At 36.8% G+C, this 18766-nt stretch overlaps 1 protein-coding gene across 23 annotated transcripts in view; it reads right to left on the minus strand.

Annotated features, from left to right (window-relative positions):
* Positions 1-18766, minus strand: part of OXR1 (oxidation resistance 1) — a 282934-nt gene that overhangs the window by 47864 nt on the left and 216304 nt on the right. For 19 of the 23 annotated variants that reach the window (XM_068932814.1, XM_068932821.1, XM_068932818.1 and 16 more), the window contains 3 exons: positions 14114-14221; positions 12682-12801; positions 7431-7583 (listed from right to left, as the gene is read on the minus strand). In XM_068932814.1, the coding sequence (XP_068788915.1) occupies positions 7431-7583; positions 12682-12801; positions 14114-14221 (381 nt within the window). The remainder of the gene's footprint in view (positions 1-7430; positions 7584-12681; positions 12802-14113; positions 14222-18766) is intronic. The other 4 variants (XM_068932833.1, XM_068932831.1, XM_068932838.1 and 1 more) reach the window with 1 other exon arrangement.

An 18766-nucleotide genomic window follows, 5' to 3' on the forward strand; every position in this document is an offset into this window, starting at 1 on the left:
GGAATTGAAAGAAAATCCAGTTCTGTGAAAAAACAATTCACCATGATCACAAATATTGTGCATTAGATGTTCTGGGGAAAATTGTTTTCTATTTTGTTTGAGAAAGATGCATCAGCAGTGCATAAGAGAATTGCATTCTTTCCCATTTACAGAAGTTAGCTTCCAGCGCTGTGATTGATGGCTGATCACCTTCACAGTTAAAAAAAAAAAAGTCATATAGCGGGCAGAGAAATTATAGACACCAAAAAGAATTAAGGCCTACAGCAATAGCTAATTGTATCACTATTGTAACAAAATAAGAACAGTCTCAAAGCAGCTCAAGTGTGTACACCTAAGTCCTCTTAGTATTTCAGTGCCTAGTCAGGTTTGTATGTGACATTTCAGAGTCCAAAGTTTATGTTAAAAACTTTAAGAGTCAGTAAAATAGTTACACAATTTTAAGATTTCTAGGACACAAACTATCACTGATACCTCCCCTCCAGCACTGCAGCAGGTAGACTTTCACCATGCAAGAAGGGATTCCAAGATGACAACTGCCAACAGAAGTTTAAGTAACATCCACTGTATACCAGAAAGTAGTTTCATATGACTGCAGAAATCAATGAGTCTATTCAGAAGAACAGTTGCTTCTTTTTAAGGAAATACTACTTCCGTAAATTTAGTACAGAATACAAAAAGTAACATCATTTAAGTCACATACGGTCACTAATAAGAGATCAGAAAGTGGAATTTTTATTATTCTTCAGATCTGACTCAGGAAAGCCTAGGCCATAGCCCTTATTAATGACAAAGGACATATTCTGTGATGAAATATATATCCCTAGATTAAAAAAAGAAGAATTAAGAGGGCTCAGTTCCTATAACAACTCAAAGATATATGTGGGTAGGCACTCGTGTTGAAGTAAGAAAATAAGTTTTATTGGACAAATATGATAAAAAGGAGACTAGCAGAACACGTGCACATGTGCATCACTGGATGTATTCACAAGCCTAACGTTTAGAAAATGGACAAGTACTATAGAGACTCATCTACTTCTAATAAAACAGATCAACAGAAGCAAACTGAACACAAGATCTGACACGACATTACACAGTTCCAGAGAGGTAACATGGCTATAATATTTGAGAATATTATACTACACAGAATTTTAAGGGCTTATTTAGAACCGTTGCTATTTTAGGGGAATACATGTTTTAATGACAAACGAGTGCACCTCATATATATGTTCAAGCCACTGAGACAATCAGCACTGAAAATTATCCCTATCCTATTCATTCTTTAAATAATTCTAAAGATAGCTTAAAGAAAGATCAGGAAAAAAACAAAAAGAAAAATCCCTACTACAGTGGAAGATTAGAATCAACATATTAAGACAGACAAATGGTTCTTTGAAGTGCGCTACATACTTCTGATATGTGTTAAGCAGGGTTCATCTCAGTATTACAAAAAAGCAAAAGCTTATCCATACAAGATTCTTCACTGCTAGAAGACTAGCTCTGCTGTCTGAACAGTAAACAAATGCTTCTTTATAGCTGTTTCAGCCAAGAGGATGAGAGAGGATCCAAAACTTATGCCAAGAATAACACCACGATCAAAATTCAGGACCAAAGCTATCCATGGCTCTCACTGCCAACACACGTGGCCATCTTCCCCATCGCCAGCCTGACTTTTGAAAAGGGTAGAGGTAGAAAAATAAAGCTACATGACTTCTGTAGTTTAAAGATTTTGCTGTACAACACCAGCATCTAAAATTATGCAGTCCTCAGTAGTAGCAATCACTAACCAAGTTCCCTAGAGAAATCTTCATTTCTGGACTAAAATTTTGTCTTTATTTGTTCACTTAATCACAAGGAAGAATCACAAAATAAAGTATGCAAAACAGTAAAGCATTTGAGATTGCTCAGGCTTCAGACAATAAAAAGAGACTGTTTTCCTATCAAGGGTTAGCTGTTACAATTGACATATTACCCATATCAACAAGGTCCCTGGTTAACACAAAAAAACACCATACATACACAAATACCATATCAGTGCTCTCAGAGGCAAATTAAAAGTTCAGGTCTAAAACAGATCTATGAAATTCTTCACTTATTGTAAAATATTTCTTTAACTAAGTCAATTTTACATAGATTTCTCCCCTAAAACAATCAGCCAACCAAAAAACCCACTGCACACACCAAACAAACAGCACAAGCTGGACTTGTCAGTATCTCAAGTAGATGTCACCATATCCAGGCCAAAAAAACCACACCTGTTTCCAGGACAAGGACAACCTCCAATCTGTTTAAAGAAACTGGACAGTACCTTGTGCTGTTTAAATACCAGATGCTGAGGTACAGTAGACATAAACCTTCTGCAGGGCACTCCTTCTCTTAAAGGTTCGCCTAGGCTACTGACTGCTTATCGAAAACAAACTCAAAGATCTTCTGTTGCTCGTAGCAGCTTCCTAGAACAATCAGAAGACTGATGGCTGGAAAACCCTGTACTTCATTGATGGTAGGTGATGCTGACAAGTACAGACAACTCCAAAGCCTGCTTCTGTAACCTCAACTAAACCTCGCAAGCTTGCATATACTGGTACAGAAGAAGCCCTCTACACCAATAGGTGAACACTCAATATATACTATTTATCCAGTGATGCAGAGGGTTTAAAAGTCTGAGTTTAATTCTATTTAAAATTCATTATAGTGACAGAGAAATATAGAAGACTTAAACCTTTGAAGGTATCAGCCTTTTCACAAAGCTGATCAAGCACTTCTGTTGAAGTGAATATAACCAGTTAAAAGCCTACATGTATTTTGTAAACACTGGCTTTATAACTCTTCAAGAGGTGACCTATTTTGTTGTTTAAAGCAGATCACTACAACATTTCTAACCCACAAGAATGATAGAGTCCACAGTTACTATATGAACACTTCATAGTCTACTTCTCCAGAGAAGAATTTCTGCCTCAACTTTAAAGGAGTAGAAATGAAAACATTAACACCACTAAACATCACTAACACTTCCATCATTTGTATTATTACAAATGATCACTGAACATTAACCCAGGTAGCTAGGACAACCTGAAATAACAGCCAGATAAATATTTTATTTGGTCCCAAACGTTAACTATTGCTTTCTCAGACATGCCAATGTCACCAAAGCTTTCTCTAATAATTTCTCCAACTCCTCTATAAAACAGATAGCTTCAGTCTTTGTCAAATTTGTTTGCGGGAGAAAAGCTTATTGAAAACCCGTGAGATCTGTATTACTCAGACCGAGTTGTCAGCACGGACAGTGATCTAAGCACTACTGATGCTGTGAGAAGAATGGATAACATTTGAACAAAACACGGTCAGTGGGAGCATACATGCATCTAACAAACTACCAGTCAACAACTGCTTACTAGCCTTCCCCGAACGATGGAAGTTGAAAGAGCTCCAGTCTTTGACAGCAAGAACCACAGCTTTGTATTAATGAAGATAAAAGTGAAACGTGCTATTTGTAGGAGTCAGTTGTCAGTTTGCCGTTTGTCAGTTTGCTTGACATGGAAGACAGACTTCCATGTCAGCATTCCTATGATGTGTGTGACTCGGAACTATTGTCTAAGCAGTGAGCCAGTGATGAACTCTTCAGCATTTTAGTTCTGAATTCATTTTATGTTCTGAATAGACTTATCTGGTTATTCACACACATCAATGCACTGTGACAGAAGATGGCACAGCTGTTTTACAAAGTGCCAAGAAATAAGACACAATACTGATGCCCAGGATAAAACCAACAGCCTACTGCCATTTACTGTCTTTCCTTTGCTACTCTAACCTTCTCTGTTAACTTAGAAGCACTAAAGACAACAGCCTAAACTCTGTACAGTACAGTTTTCTTGGTTCCTTGCCTTTGGAGTGGGGATAGGAAGTTTAACAGCTCCTTCTCTGGCCTAGGTAAGCCACTGAAAATATTTCCAGTGTGAACATTTTTCAGAGTAAAGAACAGCATGGGGGAGATGCATCCTATGCAACTCTTCCCAACGTCCTCACCTACCTATACCAAGGGAAAGGAGCCTAGCTTCTCCTTTATGGTCTTGCTCCGTTGTGTGCTTCAGCATTGGTCCCTTTGAAGGCAACCTAGAATTTGTTGAACATTTTTAGAAACAGCTCTTTGACAATACTTTATTAAAATTAGATTTTCAAAATGTTTTCAAAAAATTATTTGTAGCAATAATGTCGCTAGAGAGATATCAGTAAATCAGAGCAAGAACATAAACCTAAAGATTGGGCAATGGTCTTCATGCCTTGAACTCCTACATGACTCCTGTATACTGCCAATCTTTGCTCCAATCACCTAATTTTCTAGCTCTGCAGCAAAAAAAGGTTGAAGAAAGATTATAAGCTGCTCAGCTGCAGACCAAAAGGAAGCAGGGAAGCTAACAACCTATGCCTGGTTTCTTTGGGACCGTATCTCTCATCAGCTGTTGAGGAAAAAGTGTCTGAAGTTCTGTTAATGAAACAGAGGTTAACAAATAAAAAAAAAATCATGTTGTGCATGTAACTATTAAATAGTTCAACATGATACTGCTGAGGGTAGCTCTTGCCTCTCAGCAAAACTCCCAAAACATCACTTGTAGAACACAAGTTTCTTCCATGTAAAAAAGATTCTAAAGATATCCAGTGAACTCATTCAGGTACTGCTCAAGTTTAACAGCCTCAAGGAGAAATACTGAGCCACTTCATTATATAAAGAACCATCCGTATACTACATTGCTGAAAAGCCAGACCCTTCGAGTCTTAAAGCTGGTCTATATAAGGATATAAAGGATAATTAATCCAGATCTGTGAAACAGGCACGCTAAAAATGGATTTAACTGAATCTCTGCATAGACATTCTATTCTGAATTGTTTTAATTTTTTCCAGTAAAGTTCCTAAGTATTTTCTGAGAGAAGAGTCTTTACAATACACATTTGGCTCTTTAGATCAAAGAGCCAGAGCACCAAAAAGGTAGTTCAGATTTCAGGAAGCAGGAGTTCTAGTACAATATTAGATGTAAGTTCTGAACTAGAAGCCCAACTTTAAGCTGTAGATAAGTCCAAAAACGAAGATCAAGCAGTTCAGTAAAATATCCTTTCAGGAAGGTTTGGCGACATGTGACAGTCAGTTTCTGAACACGAGTTACCTCTGAAGAACTCCATTTTGTGCTTGAACACAAGGCAGGACAGGAACTGTAACCAAACATACAAGGTAGAAGAACTGCGATGCACCATTCATCAAGCTTTTACCACAAAGCAAACCAGTTTTGTTCTTTCTCACACAGTTTTTGACCTTTGTCAGTACTTTCTTTACTCCATGAGCACTATGTTTGTGCTTTTTGTGCCTATCTTGCCTTTTGTGTTTTTAAGCCTTAATGTTGGTGATTCTCCTTTACCCACTACTTTTCAAAAAAAAGACAGGCAAAGTAGCAGCTATTACAAAAAGAATTTCAAAGTCCTTCAACTAATTTCATTTACAGACACATAGTCTATATGCGACAATAGTCGCATTAAATAGAATCAAGCAGACCATCTTCAAGATGTTGTTTTGTTTCCCAGTGAACAATGCAAAGAACCAGAAAGCAATGCAGGAAGCTTCTTCCTGCAAAAGCAGCGATACTGGCAAGATTCAAAAATCTCCAGAGTCTCATGCTTGGAAGAAGAGAAACATGGCCGCTAAAAAAGGGCACGTCTACGTATGCAATAAACAGTAAGTCAGGCTGTGACTCTACTATAACACACTACTAACTCTACACTACACTGATTTATTACCTGATCATGACATAGCGTGTTCATACCACCTCATCTCTGTGTACAACATCCTGTCTCTACCAGTGGCCAGAAGCAGATGTTTCAGGACAAACGTAACAGGGTAAGAGCTTCCAGGCTCCAAACAACATACATCGAGATATTATCACACAGGAAATAGGTGTGACTAAGAACAACTCCAAACATATATAGAAAAAGCAGTTTTTAAAAGAAAAAGAAATAAGTTTTACCTTAACATAAGCCTTCTCCTACATTAAATTGTACTTCCACACATTGAAAGGGGGTTTTCACTAGTTCTTGGTTTAGAAACATCACACTCATTGTTGATTGAGACTTCAAATATGTCTTCTTAATCCATAAAACATTGTTTTATAGTATTTGTAAAACCTAAAACAAGATTTCCTCCCTACCTCCTAAGGAAGGGGTTAAGGTACCTAACTACTATGCAGCAAACATAAACCCTAGCTTATTTTCTCCTGTATAGCCACGTCCTTACTAAGGCCCACAGTTCTCATATCCTCCACATTAGTCTTTTTACTGTTTCAGAACTGCTACTTTTTAGAGAAGCATTAAGCAAACTATTCTAATGAGAAGTCTAGAGATCAGCCTAAAAACTCACCTAGAAGCAGAACAAGAGTGAACCAAGTTAACAGCAAAACAGAACAAAACAACAAACAGAACTTCTCCACTATTTGCCCTACAGACTTTTACACATAGCTTTTGCCGATATAAGCGTACCGTCAAAAGGCTTCAGGTCTAGGCCTAAGATCAGCATTACTTGCCATCAGCAAAAAAATTCAGCTTTAGGAGACTCTTATTAGATCTGTTCGTCCTCAGAACAAGTTATATCTGCAAAACAACTGCTGAACAACACAATCAGTAGCAATCGTATATGCAGACCCAAACTTCAGGTGAAGAAGGAATTACTATAAGTACATTGAGTTTGTTTGCATTCATTCAGTCTGAGTGAAGGTATGACTTTTCAGGATTAAAAAAATAATCTAGTAGAAAGGCATTCTTCTGTAGGGTGGGAGAGCAAGATACCCAATTTTCTTTGTATTGAGTCCCTAAAAACTGCACAAGTCTTGTGCAGATATGAGCTGATATGAGCTGAACATAAGTCAATTAAATGCCATCAACCCTGAGAGCATTTGTGTAAAGACATTACTGAGAGAACTGTTACTAGAATGTCAAAACTGAGATTTCTACTATACTACACTCAATAAAACAGAATTAACTTCCAATTGTGTAAATAAAAACTTCCCTATGTTCTGCTTTAGGAAAACAGAAGTGAAACCGCCTTAATATTTCCTTAGAGTTTAAGGCAGGTACTTACCTACCATCAGTAGAAAGAACTGCTTACAGGAAATACTAACACAGGGAATAAGGTAGACTTCTGCTCTCAACACTTAAGATCTTCCTAACATGGATGCCCACCATAGGCAAACTACATATTAAATACTTATGGCATAACTAACAGACAGGTGTTCTGGGAATCCAAAGAAAAGTGGAGAGAAAAAAAAAACTTGTAAGCTGATCCATTGGATCCTCCTACCTACCCATCACTAGGTCTTATTCTGTATTTCTGCTTTTAATACGTTTGTTCATTTGATACAGTAAGAGTTCATAGTGGTGAAACATGAGTGCTTAAGTACCTTGCCATTAGTGATGTACTTGCAATTAATCTTGAGAAATTTTTCTGTAAATGCTTCCTCTTCTTCAGAGGTGGATGATACCACTCTTGTAGGACGAACACATGAATGTGCTGGTGAAGCAGCTGACTCTTTCCGTTGGACTCCATCTGGATCCTAAAAGAGAACATAAAGAACTTATCAGCCTGCCTTTGTCAACATGAACTTTAAGAAATTTCCTGTTGTGTACTTTTTGTTCTTACTCTGACATGAAAGCAATTACAGAAGAGGGTTCCAAATGCACTGCAATTTAAAGGACTGCTTTGATCTGACAGTGCAAACAGTTAACGTAACTGTAACGAAGCACAGCTTGACAAGCCCATGATAACAAATGCAAGTGGGCAGTGATATTCAGAATCTGCCTTAGAACAAGTAAAATAATCAAAATTCACAAAGAAACTATCTGAAATACTTTAACATACAAGACTTGAGTGACAGGTATTTAGCAGAAAGGACTATTTTTCAGCTTCAAACAAGCAAATACCTTAATTGCTTACTGTTACCCTTCCATAACGCCATTGACTACTTTAGGTTGGAATAGCCCCCTGAAGGTCATCTAGTCTAGTCTCTTGTTCAAAAGCAGGCTAAGGCCTAAGTTACATCAGGCTGCTCAAGGCCTTTTCGGTCAAGTTTTGAAGCCTTCAAGGCTGGAGATACAATAGTCCAAGAAATCTGTTCTAGTGCTTAACTATCCTCATTGTGAAAAACATTTTCCTATTGCCTAACCAGGATTGCTTGTGCAACAACTAGTGACAGTCACCACTCATGCTTTTACTGTGTACCTCTCAAGATCCTGACTGTTACCTCTATAAAGAGCTCCCCCTCCCCACAACACACACTAGATGGAGAATTTGATTTCTTTTGCACTATTAGCATTTTCTTCTCCAGCATAAGCAAACCTAGCTCCCTCAGCCACTTCCTGTGCATCGTGTGCTTCTGTCACCTAAGCATCCTGGTGGCTGCTGGACTCTCGCCATGTCATTCTCTTGTACTGGGGTCCGTGAAGTGGACATAACACAAACGCGGCTTCAGTAACCCCTGAGGCAAGGAAACAATCACTTCCTTTAACCTTCTAGCATTACTTTTCTGCTACGCTGCACGTGGTTAGCCTGCGTCACAACTGCACACTGTTGACGTGTTCAAGATGCTGCCCGTCAGTATACCTCTGCTCTTCGTCCTCCCTCAGTCCTTTTCTGCAAAGCTGCTTTCTAGACAGGCAACCCTCAGCCCATGCTGCTGCATGGCGCTGTTCTGTCTTGGGAGCAAGGCTCAGCTTTTCTTGAACTTCATGAGGTTTCTGTCACTTCACCTCCCCAGCCTCTTGATGTCCCTCTGATGAGCAGCCCTCGTGCGTCTGTCCAGTGTATTTATCGTGTCCCATAATTTGGTGCCCTCCCTAAGCTTACTGAGGGTGAACCCTCTCCTACTATCTGGGCCACTGATGAATAGATGAAACAATACTGGACCCAGTAATGACCTCAAAGGATTTGTAACTGCCTCCTCCCCCCCCCCCCAAAAAAAAAACAATACACAAAGAACAGCTCAAGTCACCTTGAGACCAACCATCCTGTCAACTTTTCTACCTGATTTCATAGGCCACACTTCCAATATATTTACAACACTGCTTTGGGGCAGCGTCAAATGCCCTGTGCTAGTCACAGTAAACAGTATCTACTGCTCTCTTTACCTGCTGAGCCAGTCATCACATCATGGAAGGTGATCAGGTTCAGTAGGTATGATTTACCCTTGGTAAATCAATGCTTGCTGTTCCTAGATACCTTTGTGTCTTTCATATGCTCAGACATAGCTTCCAGGAGGATTTGTTTCATTACCTTCCCAGGCAGATGAAAGGAAGAGTCATCTATCCTGCTACCTAACAATACGTAACAATAAAAAGTGATCTACATATGAACATGGAAGGCAGTTAACAAGATTTTTTTTTTTTTTTAAAAGAAGAAATAAGTCAAAACCCCCACAGACACAATGAAAAATTGTTTTAAAACAAAAGTTACATATATAGAAGAGTACTCTAAAGCCTATTTTACAGTTCAACAGCCCTGCTTTGGAGTTTATCAGCATTTACAGACTTCTATTCCATACATAATTGCTACTTATGGTTATTAATAAGATAATACTATTTGTAAAGAATATAGCATTTCAATGGTTGCTTTGCCTTTTTTTCCCTTTTCTATTCAGTTCACTGGTGTAGGTTAAAACTAACTGCTTTTCACCATACGAGGCGACAGACACGTGTGTTACTGTTTTCAGTTTATGATCTCTATGGCTCTATTTTAGCCTTTGCCTGTCTCTTTCGCTTTCAGTCAGGAAACAAAAAACAAACAAACAATACCTAAGTCATACAGTACAAAACTGGATTTTACTGAAAAAGCTAATGAAGATACAGTTAAAGAGTAGGCTTCCCGAGTATGAGTGTTTTTTCCATGTATGCCTTTCTTTCAAAAAGAACGCGGTCACCTTTACAAAGATGCAGATGCAAAAGTTCCCAGCTGATATCCAAATCCACTGGAAATAAGCTGGCTATTTCTTATTCATGTTCCCATGCAACACAGAAGTTGGAGCAATATTGGTGGCAGATCTTCCTCAAATGTAACAACATTGTCACTACATATTGTTTTTGAACAGGATTTTAAGTTTTAAAGATACTATAGATTATCAGATCTTAAATTCACACATCAGATGTTAGATGAAAACACCCTTCACAAAAACAAGCAGCATAACAAAGGCTTAAGTTTAGGCTAATTACTTACATGAAGACTGACAAAAACAAGCTTACTGAAATACACACTGAAATCTTTGCTTAAACAGAGTAATACAGGACAAGTTAAAAGTACTACACAAGCCTTACACTGTCCACATGCTGATGTATATTTAGCCAGATGACTCTGCTGAGCTGCTTTAATGGTTGATAAAAATGGAAACAGAAGTAGTAAAACAGTTTTAACTTCTGAACCTCTACTGAGACAAAATACAGTAGTGTCTTCAGACTCCTGTTGTCTACGTAATCTCCTTCAGTTTCTAGTGATAGAGCGACCAATTTCAAGCAGAATGACAGAGAGAAGACTCCTTTAGATTATATAGGCAGAGTAACATTGATTTGACAAATATTTAAATTTAAACCACAAATCTAGGGTCAAAATTTGAGGAGTTGGAGAAATAAGCCATTTAGATATAAAACATCAGAGAACATACACTAATACTGTTCTCATTTGTAAGGTTAGTAATCAGTAAAGAAGAGGAAAAAAACATATGGAAAAATAGCTACTAAAAAACAAAAATAAAAAGGAACCTTCCAACTTTAACATCTCAAACATATGTCAAATAGTATCTCTGTGTTGCTAGAGAGAAGTTAAGAAAAATCCACAATAACAAGTGCAACTGATTTATTTTTTCCTTTCTTCAGATGAAATGCACTTAGAAATACCTCTTACTTGCATTGAGTTTATAAAAATTCCAGAAATAGAAACTTAAACACTATTATTTATTTTGTCATATTGCTCATTTGTCTGACATCTCCTGAAGCGATGAAAGAACAGCTTGTAGTGAACCATTACCCGTAATGAGATGTACCAGATACTTACTGCATTGTTGCAGAACTATCCATCAAATGAAGTTTTTAAACTCTCTTGAATTGTTTAGTGTAGGCAGTTCAGTGCAGGTAACAAAATAACTGCTTGTGTAAGAGGATTTTAAAGTATTTTAAATCCACTTTGCCTCCTACACAATTTCAACCTTTTATACATCTTAGGTTCACTTAATCAGTGAAACTCAGCCTCCCCCAACCTCCACAACAGAAAAGTTACAGGTATGGCTACACTATTTAGCCTCCATATCTAGCATATGCAAACAAACATATACACAATAACCACCATATGAAAGCATTGTTCTTGCATAGGATATCTAATTCATTGTAGGAAGATGTTTGTTTCCTAGCATTATAACTATTAATTTTCCCTCGAGTAACTTCTTATCACTCATATGAGGCCTATGATTAGGCCTCTCCTAGCATTTAGGGTCACTGCAACAGATTTAAAAGTATTCTTGCACACTGATCTAGTCAATGTACTGTGCTACAAAACTTTGTAATATAATATAGAAGAAATTTATTACAACTGATAGCAGAAACATCTCGTAAAAATAGCCATACTGGTCAGATTAAAGGTATAAGGACAGCAAAAGCGTATGGTAACTTTTAGCAGAAGAATCTGCACCACACCTGGTGATGCAGCTCAGACTTCTGCAGCATGGTAAGGTAGTAACTTTGTATTTAAACTTCCGTGGACCAAGACATACCAGGGGGGAAAAAACACCAAAAAACAAAGGACACACAAAACCACTACATCACACTACCAAGTCTTTTAAAGCCTTTTAAAGTCCAAGTAAACTTTTAGCACACAGAGTCCTGGAGCAGATGTTTGACAGTTTAACTGCACACTGTATTAAGTTCTAGCAAGAAGAGTTGTTACTTGGGGAAAAAAAGATCATAATCAGGTAGAGAATTGTACTGACATTAGGAAACAGTTGCACTAGGTCAGACTTGTAGAAGCTGAGGGTCCACCAGAGACTGCATCTTTCTGGTCTGAGTTCTGACCATGAAATTCTGAGAACAGCAAGCCAGTAACAGCAAACCTGGAAAGATGTGTTTTGCAAGTCCAGCTCCTAGCTAACATCCATACTCAAGCTGAACTACCAGGCAGCTTCTATGGCTACATAATTTCACCATCTGAAAGTCTACAGAGGTAGAAGACCTACTGAATACGAAGAGGCTACACAACCTTTTATCAACCTTTTACACAACCTTGAAGCAGATAGTTTTGCCTGGTGAAACTAAAACTGAGATAATTGCTCCACAGAGGGGAAAAACCCTTACATGTTAACTGCTTGAGTAGTCTGGCCAACATATCACTGTTACAAAAGTATCAGTAAGATTAAAAATTAGAGACAGAATGTCTAACTGTATTTGAAAGGTAACATCAAAAATAAATGCAACTGGAAGTAGTATTTAAGATACCAATCTGCAAGGATAGTATTTTGCTACAGATGACTTTAAAGTTTTCTATATGAAAACTGATGGGTAAAAAATATTTACTTTTTAACTCCAACTGTTGTAAAGTACCTTCTCCCCAGAATGAAAAAAGCATCACATTTATATTGTTATCTTGAAAGGGAAAATTTTAATGACAATAAGTATACCTACATTTACTGTAGCCTTGTCAAACTCTGCTTCTGAAGATGTAGGTGATAGGGGACTTATAGGACTTAGAGAAGGGGAGCTGTCCACACTAGAAATGTAGTCTGGGTCAGGAACATACAAAATCTATAAAGAGATATAACGTAGTTAGAAGTTATGCTTTCAGTTTTATTTTAAATTTCCTACTAGTTCAGGTATATTTGCCATGCTTTCTCAAAATAAGCTACCAGAAATCAGTTCTGCTCCAGTTAGTTTTTACGTATATTTATATGTGCCTATATATTCTCATATACAGATATATATTTACAGATAAAGGAGACAGTTATTTGTGAACTCTACCATAACCACCTCTTCAAAAAGAGAATCAATTTTAAAAGAAATTCTTTTATGAGAAAGTAGAAGGAATAAACAATATAATAGTGCCAGAGTACTACATAATCTTTAAATTTTTAAGAGTTTTAAACACTCTCTTAGGATAAGGTTGATCTTTAGGCATAACAATTGAGAAAGAGCTCAAAGAGAAAGCATTAAAAATATATAGCATGTCAGAATCACCCAACACAGTGTGGAAGGAACAGGAATACTTGACTGATTTCTCATACTATTATTCTACTATTTGCGTAACCAAGAAGCAGGCTGGGGAACAAGTTTATAGATATAGCTCTTAGCACTGAATTTGAAAAACAAAAGTTAATTCAGTTTCTCTACTCCTTAAATACGTTATTCTTTGGTGTGGTAGGCTTTCAAGCTACTTAGACAAAGCTTTGCAGCAGTCAGAAATATACAGCATGCTTTAAAAGAGAAAGGGCTAAAATAGCTTCATCTAATATGGTAGCTGGTGACTTGTTTCCAGGCCTGGCTTTTGAAGAGAAGTGAAAAGTCAGGAAGGAAAAGAAAAGGAAAGGGGGGAAAGGAGAAGTAAGCAACAGTGACTTAAAGAAAAATAAGATAATTCACATGCCCCTAGGAAAAAGATGGCAAGTTTTCAGGATGGAATAGAAACATTCATCAATTAAAATAGGACTGCAGGCGTTAACATACAGTGAGGAACGTCATTAGTATGCTGTACCCTGAATTTATCCTCTGAGCAAGAGCTGATCAGCAGCCTGCTATACTTGCAGGGTAGCAATTTAGCTTATACCCAAGTGTCATTACATCATTAAGCATATTTAGTTTTAAAGTTAAGAGTTCCCTGATTTTATTTGAAAGAAGCAGGTAGCTTCACCACATTTTCCTTTTTAAGCAGTTACCTATTAGGTACAAAGAATTCAAACAAAAGAAAACTGAAGTTTGGCTTTAGTTTGGCTTTTATAAGGCCAATGTGAAAATCAGTATGAGAAATACTTTAACACTTTTCTGTTAGAGGCAAGAAGTATAGGGGGGAGAAAAAGTCTTCTTCGTTCAATGATATAAGGTAACATATGTAGCATAATAGTACCTGTCCAGGAACGACTGCTCTGGAGAAAAGCTTATTTAACTGAACCAGTTCATTGGGTGTTGTATCAAATTTCAGGGCAATACTGTTTAACGTATCTCTTGATTCCACCTGTATCAATTGGGGGAAAAAAAACAAACCTGTAAGCAGTTAGTTTAAATAATGCCTTATGAGTTTTATTCCATGTAGACCAGCTTTACAGAGTCTGATGTACTTTTTAGCTTTCCTATCTTATGCTTGCCCAAGAACATATCTACTCCACAAATGTCAGTCTACTGCAGCATTGTAAGAAGACATCTGCCTTCTCACTGTCTGCAGGTAGCCAGAAGCATTACTCTCACACTAGGCTGCAGGCTCAGACACTGCAACAAAACTTATGACCTGTATAAATTCACTGCTGGTTACCACTGGGCCAGTATGTGACCAGTTTCACAGACCCTCTCATTCTCCCTGTTCACTCTCCTCCTGTTCTTCACTTATATAGGTTGTTTTTACTTTTCTATAAGTGCTAACATACTCTCCTGGTATTGAAATAAGCTTCTGTTAATCTGATTTTCCAGTAAGAGCATTTCCAAGATCAAAAATAATAAAAAAGACTTCTGTTGAAGTAAAACAAATCAACTAGTGTGATAGCCGATGAAACAAATACTAGAAGCAGGTGATTTCCAAATAAGGGTGGGTTTTTTTTCTTAAATTCTTCAGAGTTCCTATTCTCATCCTCTGTCTCCCTAAGTGTGTTCAATGTGACCCAGCAAGAGAAAGTGAAGGGATAAAAGTTTTACTCATGGTAAGGATTTCAGAATAAAGAATTCATAGGAAGCATTTAAGAATTATGAAGATCTTTTGGTCTTATGCTTCCTTATCATAAGAAGTTACTTAATGACACAGGGCTTTAGAAATGTCATGCTAGGGGTGCGGGTGGGGGGAAGCGTCCTATCCAGTAAGGAAATAGGAAGTAATGCAAGTGAGGCCTAGATCTGAAGCACAGATAGGCAAGTCATCTTATTTGTCCCTCTTGTTACATCTATATGAGGTATACTTCTACTCTATATGAGGTATAGACTAATACTTGTTAATTTTAATTTTCAGGCTATGCACTAAAGGCTAACTTTTTTTGACAATAAAATAAGTAAATAAGCATTCATTTTTATAATACTCCCTTTTCTTTATACTTAAGGGAAGGGGTGACAAAACAAAACAATTTTTTAATCACACTAGATGTTTCATGCAACCATTCTGAGAACGTGGATGTCACTAACTGATGGCATCTCCGTTAGGTATCTTACGTTCTCCATGCACTTCCTCTACAAAGTAGGAGAACACGGCTTGTGTGCGCACTATCAACTGTTGCTAAACTTAAAAGTAAACACCCTTCTGCTTGAACTCTGCCATTTTCCCAGTGTTAATGCGGTTTAATTACCTGGTGCAAACTCATTATATAGATGGAATGCTTCTGAATGCTTAAACCAGGGTAAAAAAGAAATGAGGGAGAAGGGAAGTCTCGGAGCATTTTCATTTTAGTAGCTTTTGGTACTGCTTATTCCAAGTAAGCCTCTATCTTATGGACAGTCACACAGGTAAATGTATTCAGTGTTCTGATAGACTAAAAATTTCTGTTTTAGTAACTCTGCCATTATGAAGGTGCTGGAACGTGTACTGGGCTAGTTCACTTCCAGTATAGTCAGTTTTGGAAGACTGCAGTTGAACCACTGTATTAAACATGGATAATCATCACTATTTTGCGCTACTCATAGAAGGTAACAAGGCAAATTCACTCTTCAGAGAAGCAGCAAACAAAGTGTACATAAGAGTTATAATAGTAGGTATTAAATTATTAAATGCTAGTATTTTATTCATATTGCAAGAATGGTCAGTAAATGGAGTTCCTACTGGCTGCAAAGCAAAGTATCAAAATTAAGTAGTTGTTCTTCTAAATGCATACTCACTTGAATATTAAAAAACAAAAACACACTTGGAGAACACTAATCCCAGAAAACCTCAGTAAAAGAAATTCTTTCTCTTCCCCTCCTTTGAAAAGGGTTGTGATGACAGTGAGCACGTGCTTGACAATACAGCAATAAAATAAACATAACTGACAGATATAAAGGAGCAAACTATATCCTTTAAAGCAGAACTGAATGATCCTGTAATAAGTGTCACAAATATTTTTTCCTTAAAGAGCACTACACTGCTACAGTACATACACACACACACACCCTGCACTTTGTGATACTAACACAAGATTTACAAATAAGAATTAAAAAATTCCTTTATAGAAAGATTATCGTTTCGTAAGGCTGCATTTGTCAGCCTAAATTCACTAATGAAAGAAATATTGCTGCAAAAGTGGCAATTAGCTTTTATTAGAATAATTCTCACATTAGAATAATTCTTACTAGGAAACCATCAAGCTACACAAAGCAATAAACTTCTCTACTACCATTTTAAGTATGAAAGACTCATTGTACTTTAGTATTTCACTAGCTTATGATCACATAGATACGTATAAATCTCAGTACTCTTAAGTGTCACTTTTAATTTGCACCAAAACAGAATAAACAAGGAACTCAACCAGACCAGATGGTTACTACTTTTTGCATAGACTGTAAGAAAGCTGACAATCAGATCATAAAGTACTGGTTCCATCAGAAATTCCATATATTATAGGGAGTTTGTTTAAAAAAAAAAAAGGATAAAAAACACATACATCCCTTAAAGCAACATTCAAAACTTCATCTAATTCAAAAATTTGCTCTCATAAGTGTTAGAAGACCCCTGTTAGCTGCTAGGAAGATTTTCAGTTGATATCACTTAGTGATGAAAATATCTGAGATTTTTTGACTCTCCTGTAGTATTATAAATTAGTTAAAGCACTCAAAAAACAAAGTTTATTTTTAAACTCCTCAAGAGTGCATTCATTCTTTCCAACCTTTAAGGAAGGAAGGCCCTTTGAGACCTCTCAGCAGCTAAAGGATTTTCTTATAAGTCACCCGCTACAGAATAGGAACAATAGTAGAGCTTCCTTTTCTTATTTGGCTGTACAGTTCGAACAAGTGAACCTCCATACTATATGTGATAACATTCAAAGACATCTTTCCTGATCCTTGGGCTTTCTACCTTTTCATTAGATTGAACTGAGACTTTCTAAAACAAAGAAAAACTTAGTGGAAAAAACCCCATAGTGTAACAAAAACAAAAAGCAAACAAAAACCCACACCTTTCCCAATCATTCTTTCCTCAAACTAATACTATAGGAGTGTATAAAACTATCCTTTCTCTTCTAGGAAGGGAACTTTCTGTATATCATGTATACAGTTATTTTGAATATTAAAAACATTCATAGAAATATTTGCATATTAAAGCACTATGCTGAAAGTTTCTTCTCTTGAGAAGGGAAGGGAAATGACAGCAATTAAGTTGTTTCATGATTTTAACAAAGTGTCAAGACTTGTTCAAGTGTAATTAAATCTCAGATTAAAAAACATCACAAATGTGTGAAAATACACCATTCCCTAGAAACAATCTGAAATGGACTTGAGCACATCAGTTGGTCCTTCAAAGTGGTTCAATGAATGTCAAGCACTGAATTTGCTTAAATATCTAGATTCAAGCAGAATAGTCAGACGATGCTTATTAATGAAAATGCAAAACAAAAATCACTTACTCTGTACTTCATTTTTAACTGAACACAATCCCTGCTTTGTACAATAACTTTTGCTGAAAAGGGACTTTCTGGAATATAAATATTACCTTATTCCTATAATCATTAGGGAGAATTTCTAGTCATCAACTCTGTGTGTAAGATCTACAGATCTGTATGAGGCCTTATTTCCTACTTACTTGGACCTTTTGTAGTTACTTAAATATATATAAACAAGTTCAAAAAGCTAAACTAGCTAGAAAACAGCCTTTACAGGTATTAGAGTAAGTCAGTTAAGAACCTTCCTCTTACTTTTCCACTAAACTCAAATCAAACGTTCAACATGGCATTGGTAACATTAGCTAAACAAAATAAGTATCCACCAACAGACACCCCTCACTGACTTCAAGTAATTTTTCCTATTTAATTATATGTAAATTACATTATCCCTTTTCCACTTACACAGCACTACCTGTATTCGTGTTCACTGGGAGAGGCAGGGGGATCCCAGGAGAAAAACAGCTTCAAAGAGTTAATGTTGACTAGGGTCCTAACTGCCTTCAAATTTTGTCAGATTAACAGTTGGCAAAGTTATTTAAAAACCTAATTTAAAACCAAACTCTCCACTGATATGCTAATGAACTTAATCATCGCAGCTCTACAACTGGAGTTTACTCATTCTTCCATTAGAAGTTTAAATATGTATTACATATGTACATTTATATATATGAACCAGAATGTATAGAGAAGTTGTTTTTGCACTATTTGAAAACTAATTGTCCAAAACCCAGAAAAAAAAGTAGTAGAACAGCAAAAAGAACTAAGTAAGATAGAGGTGGGAAGACTGACAGGACATAGGGGAGAAAAGGAAAACTGTTGACTGGTGTTATACTAAAGCCTTGGAAATATCATATTATGTCTACACTGACTGATTTTCAACAAGTCTAATCTCTGGAACACACAACAGCAGGAAAATGGAACCTTTAAATATAAAAAAGCAACTCCAAAAAATAATT

Source organism: Struthio camelus, chromosome 2 (assembly GCF_040807025.1).
Source record: "Struthio camelus isolate bStrCam1 chromosome 2, bStrCam1.hap1, whole genome shotgun sequence".
NCBI lineage: Eukaryota > Metazoa > Chordata > Aves > Struthioniformes > Struthionidae > Struthio > Struthio camelus.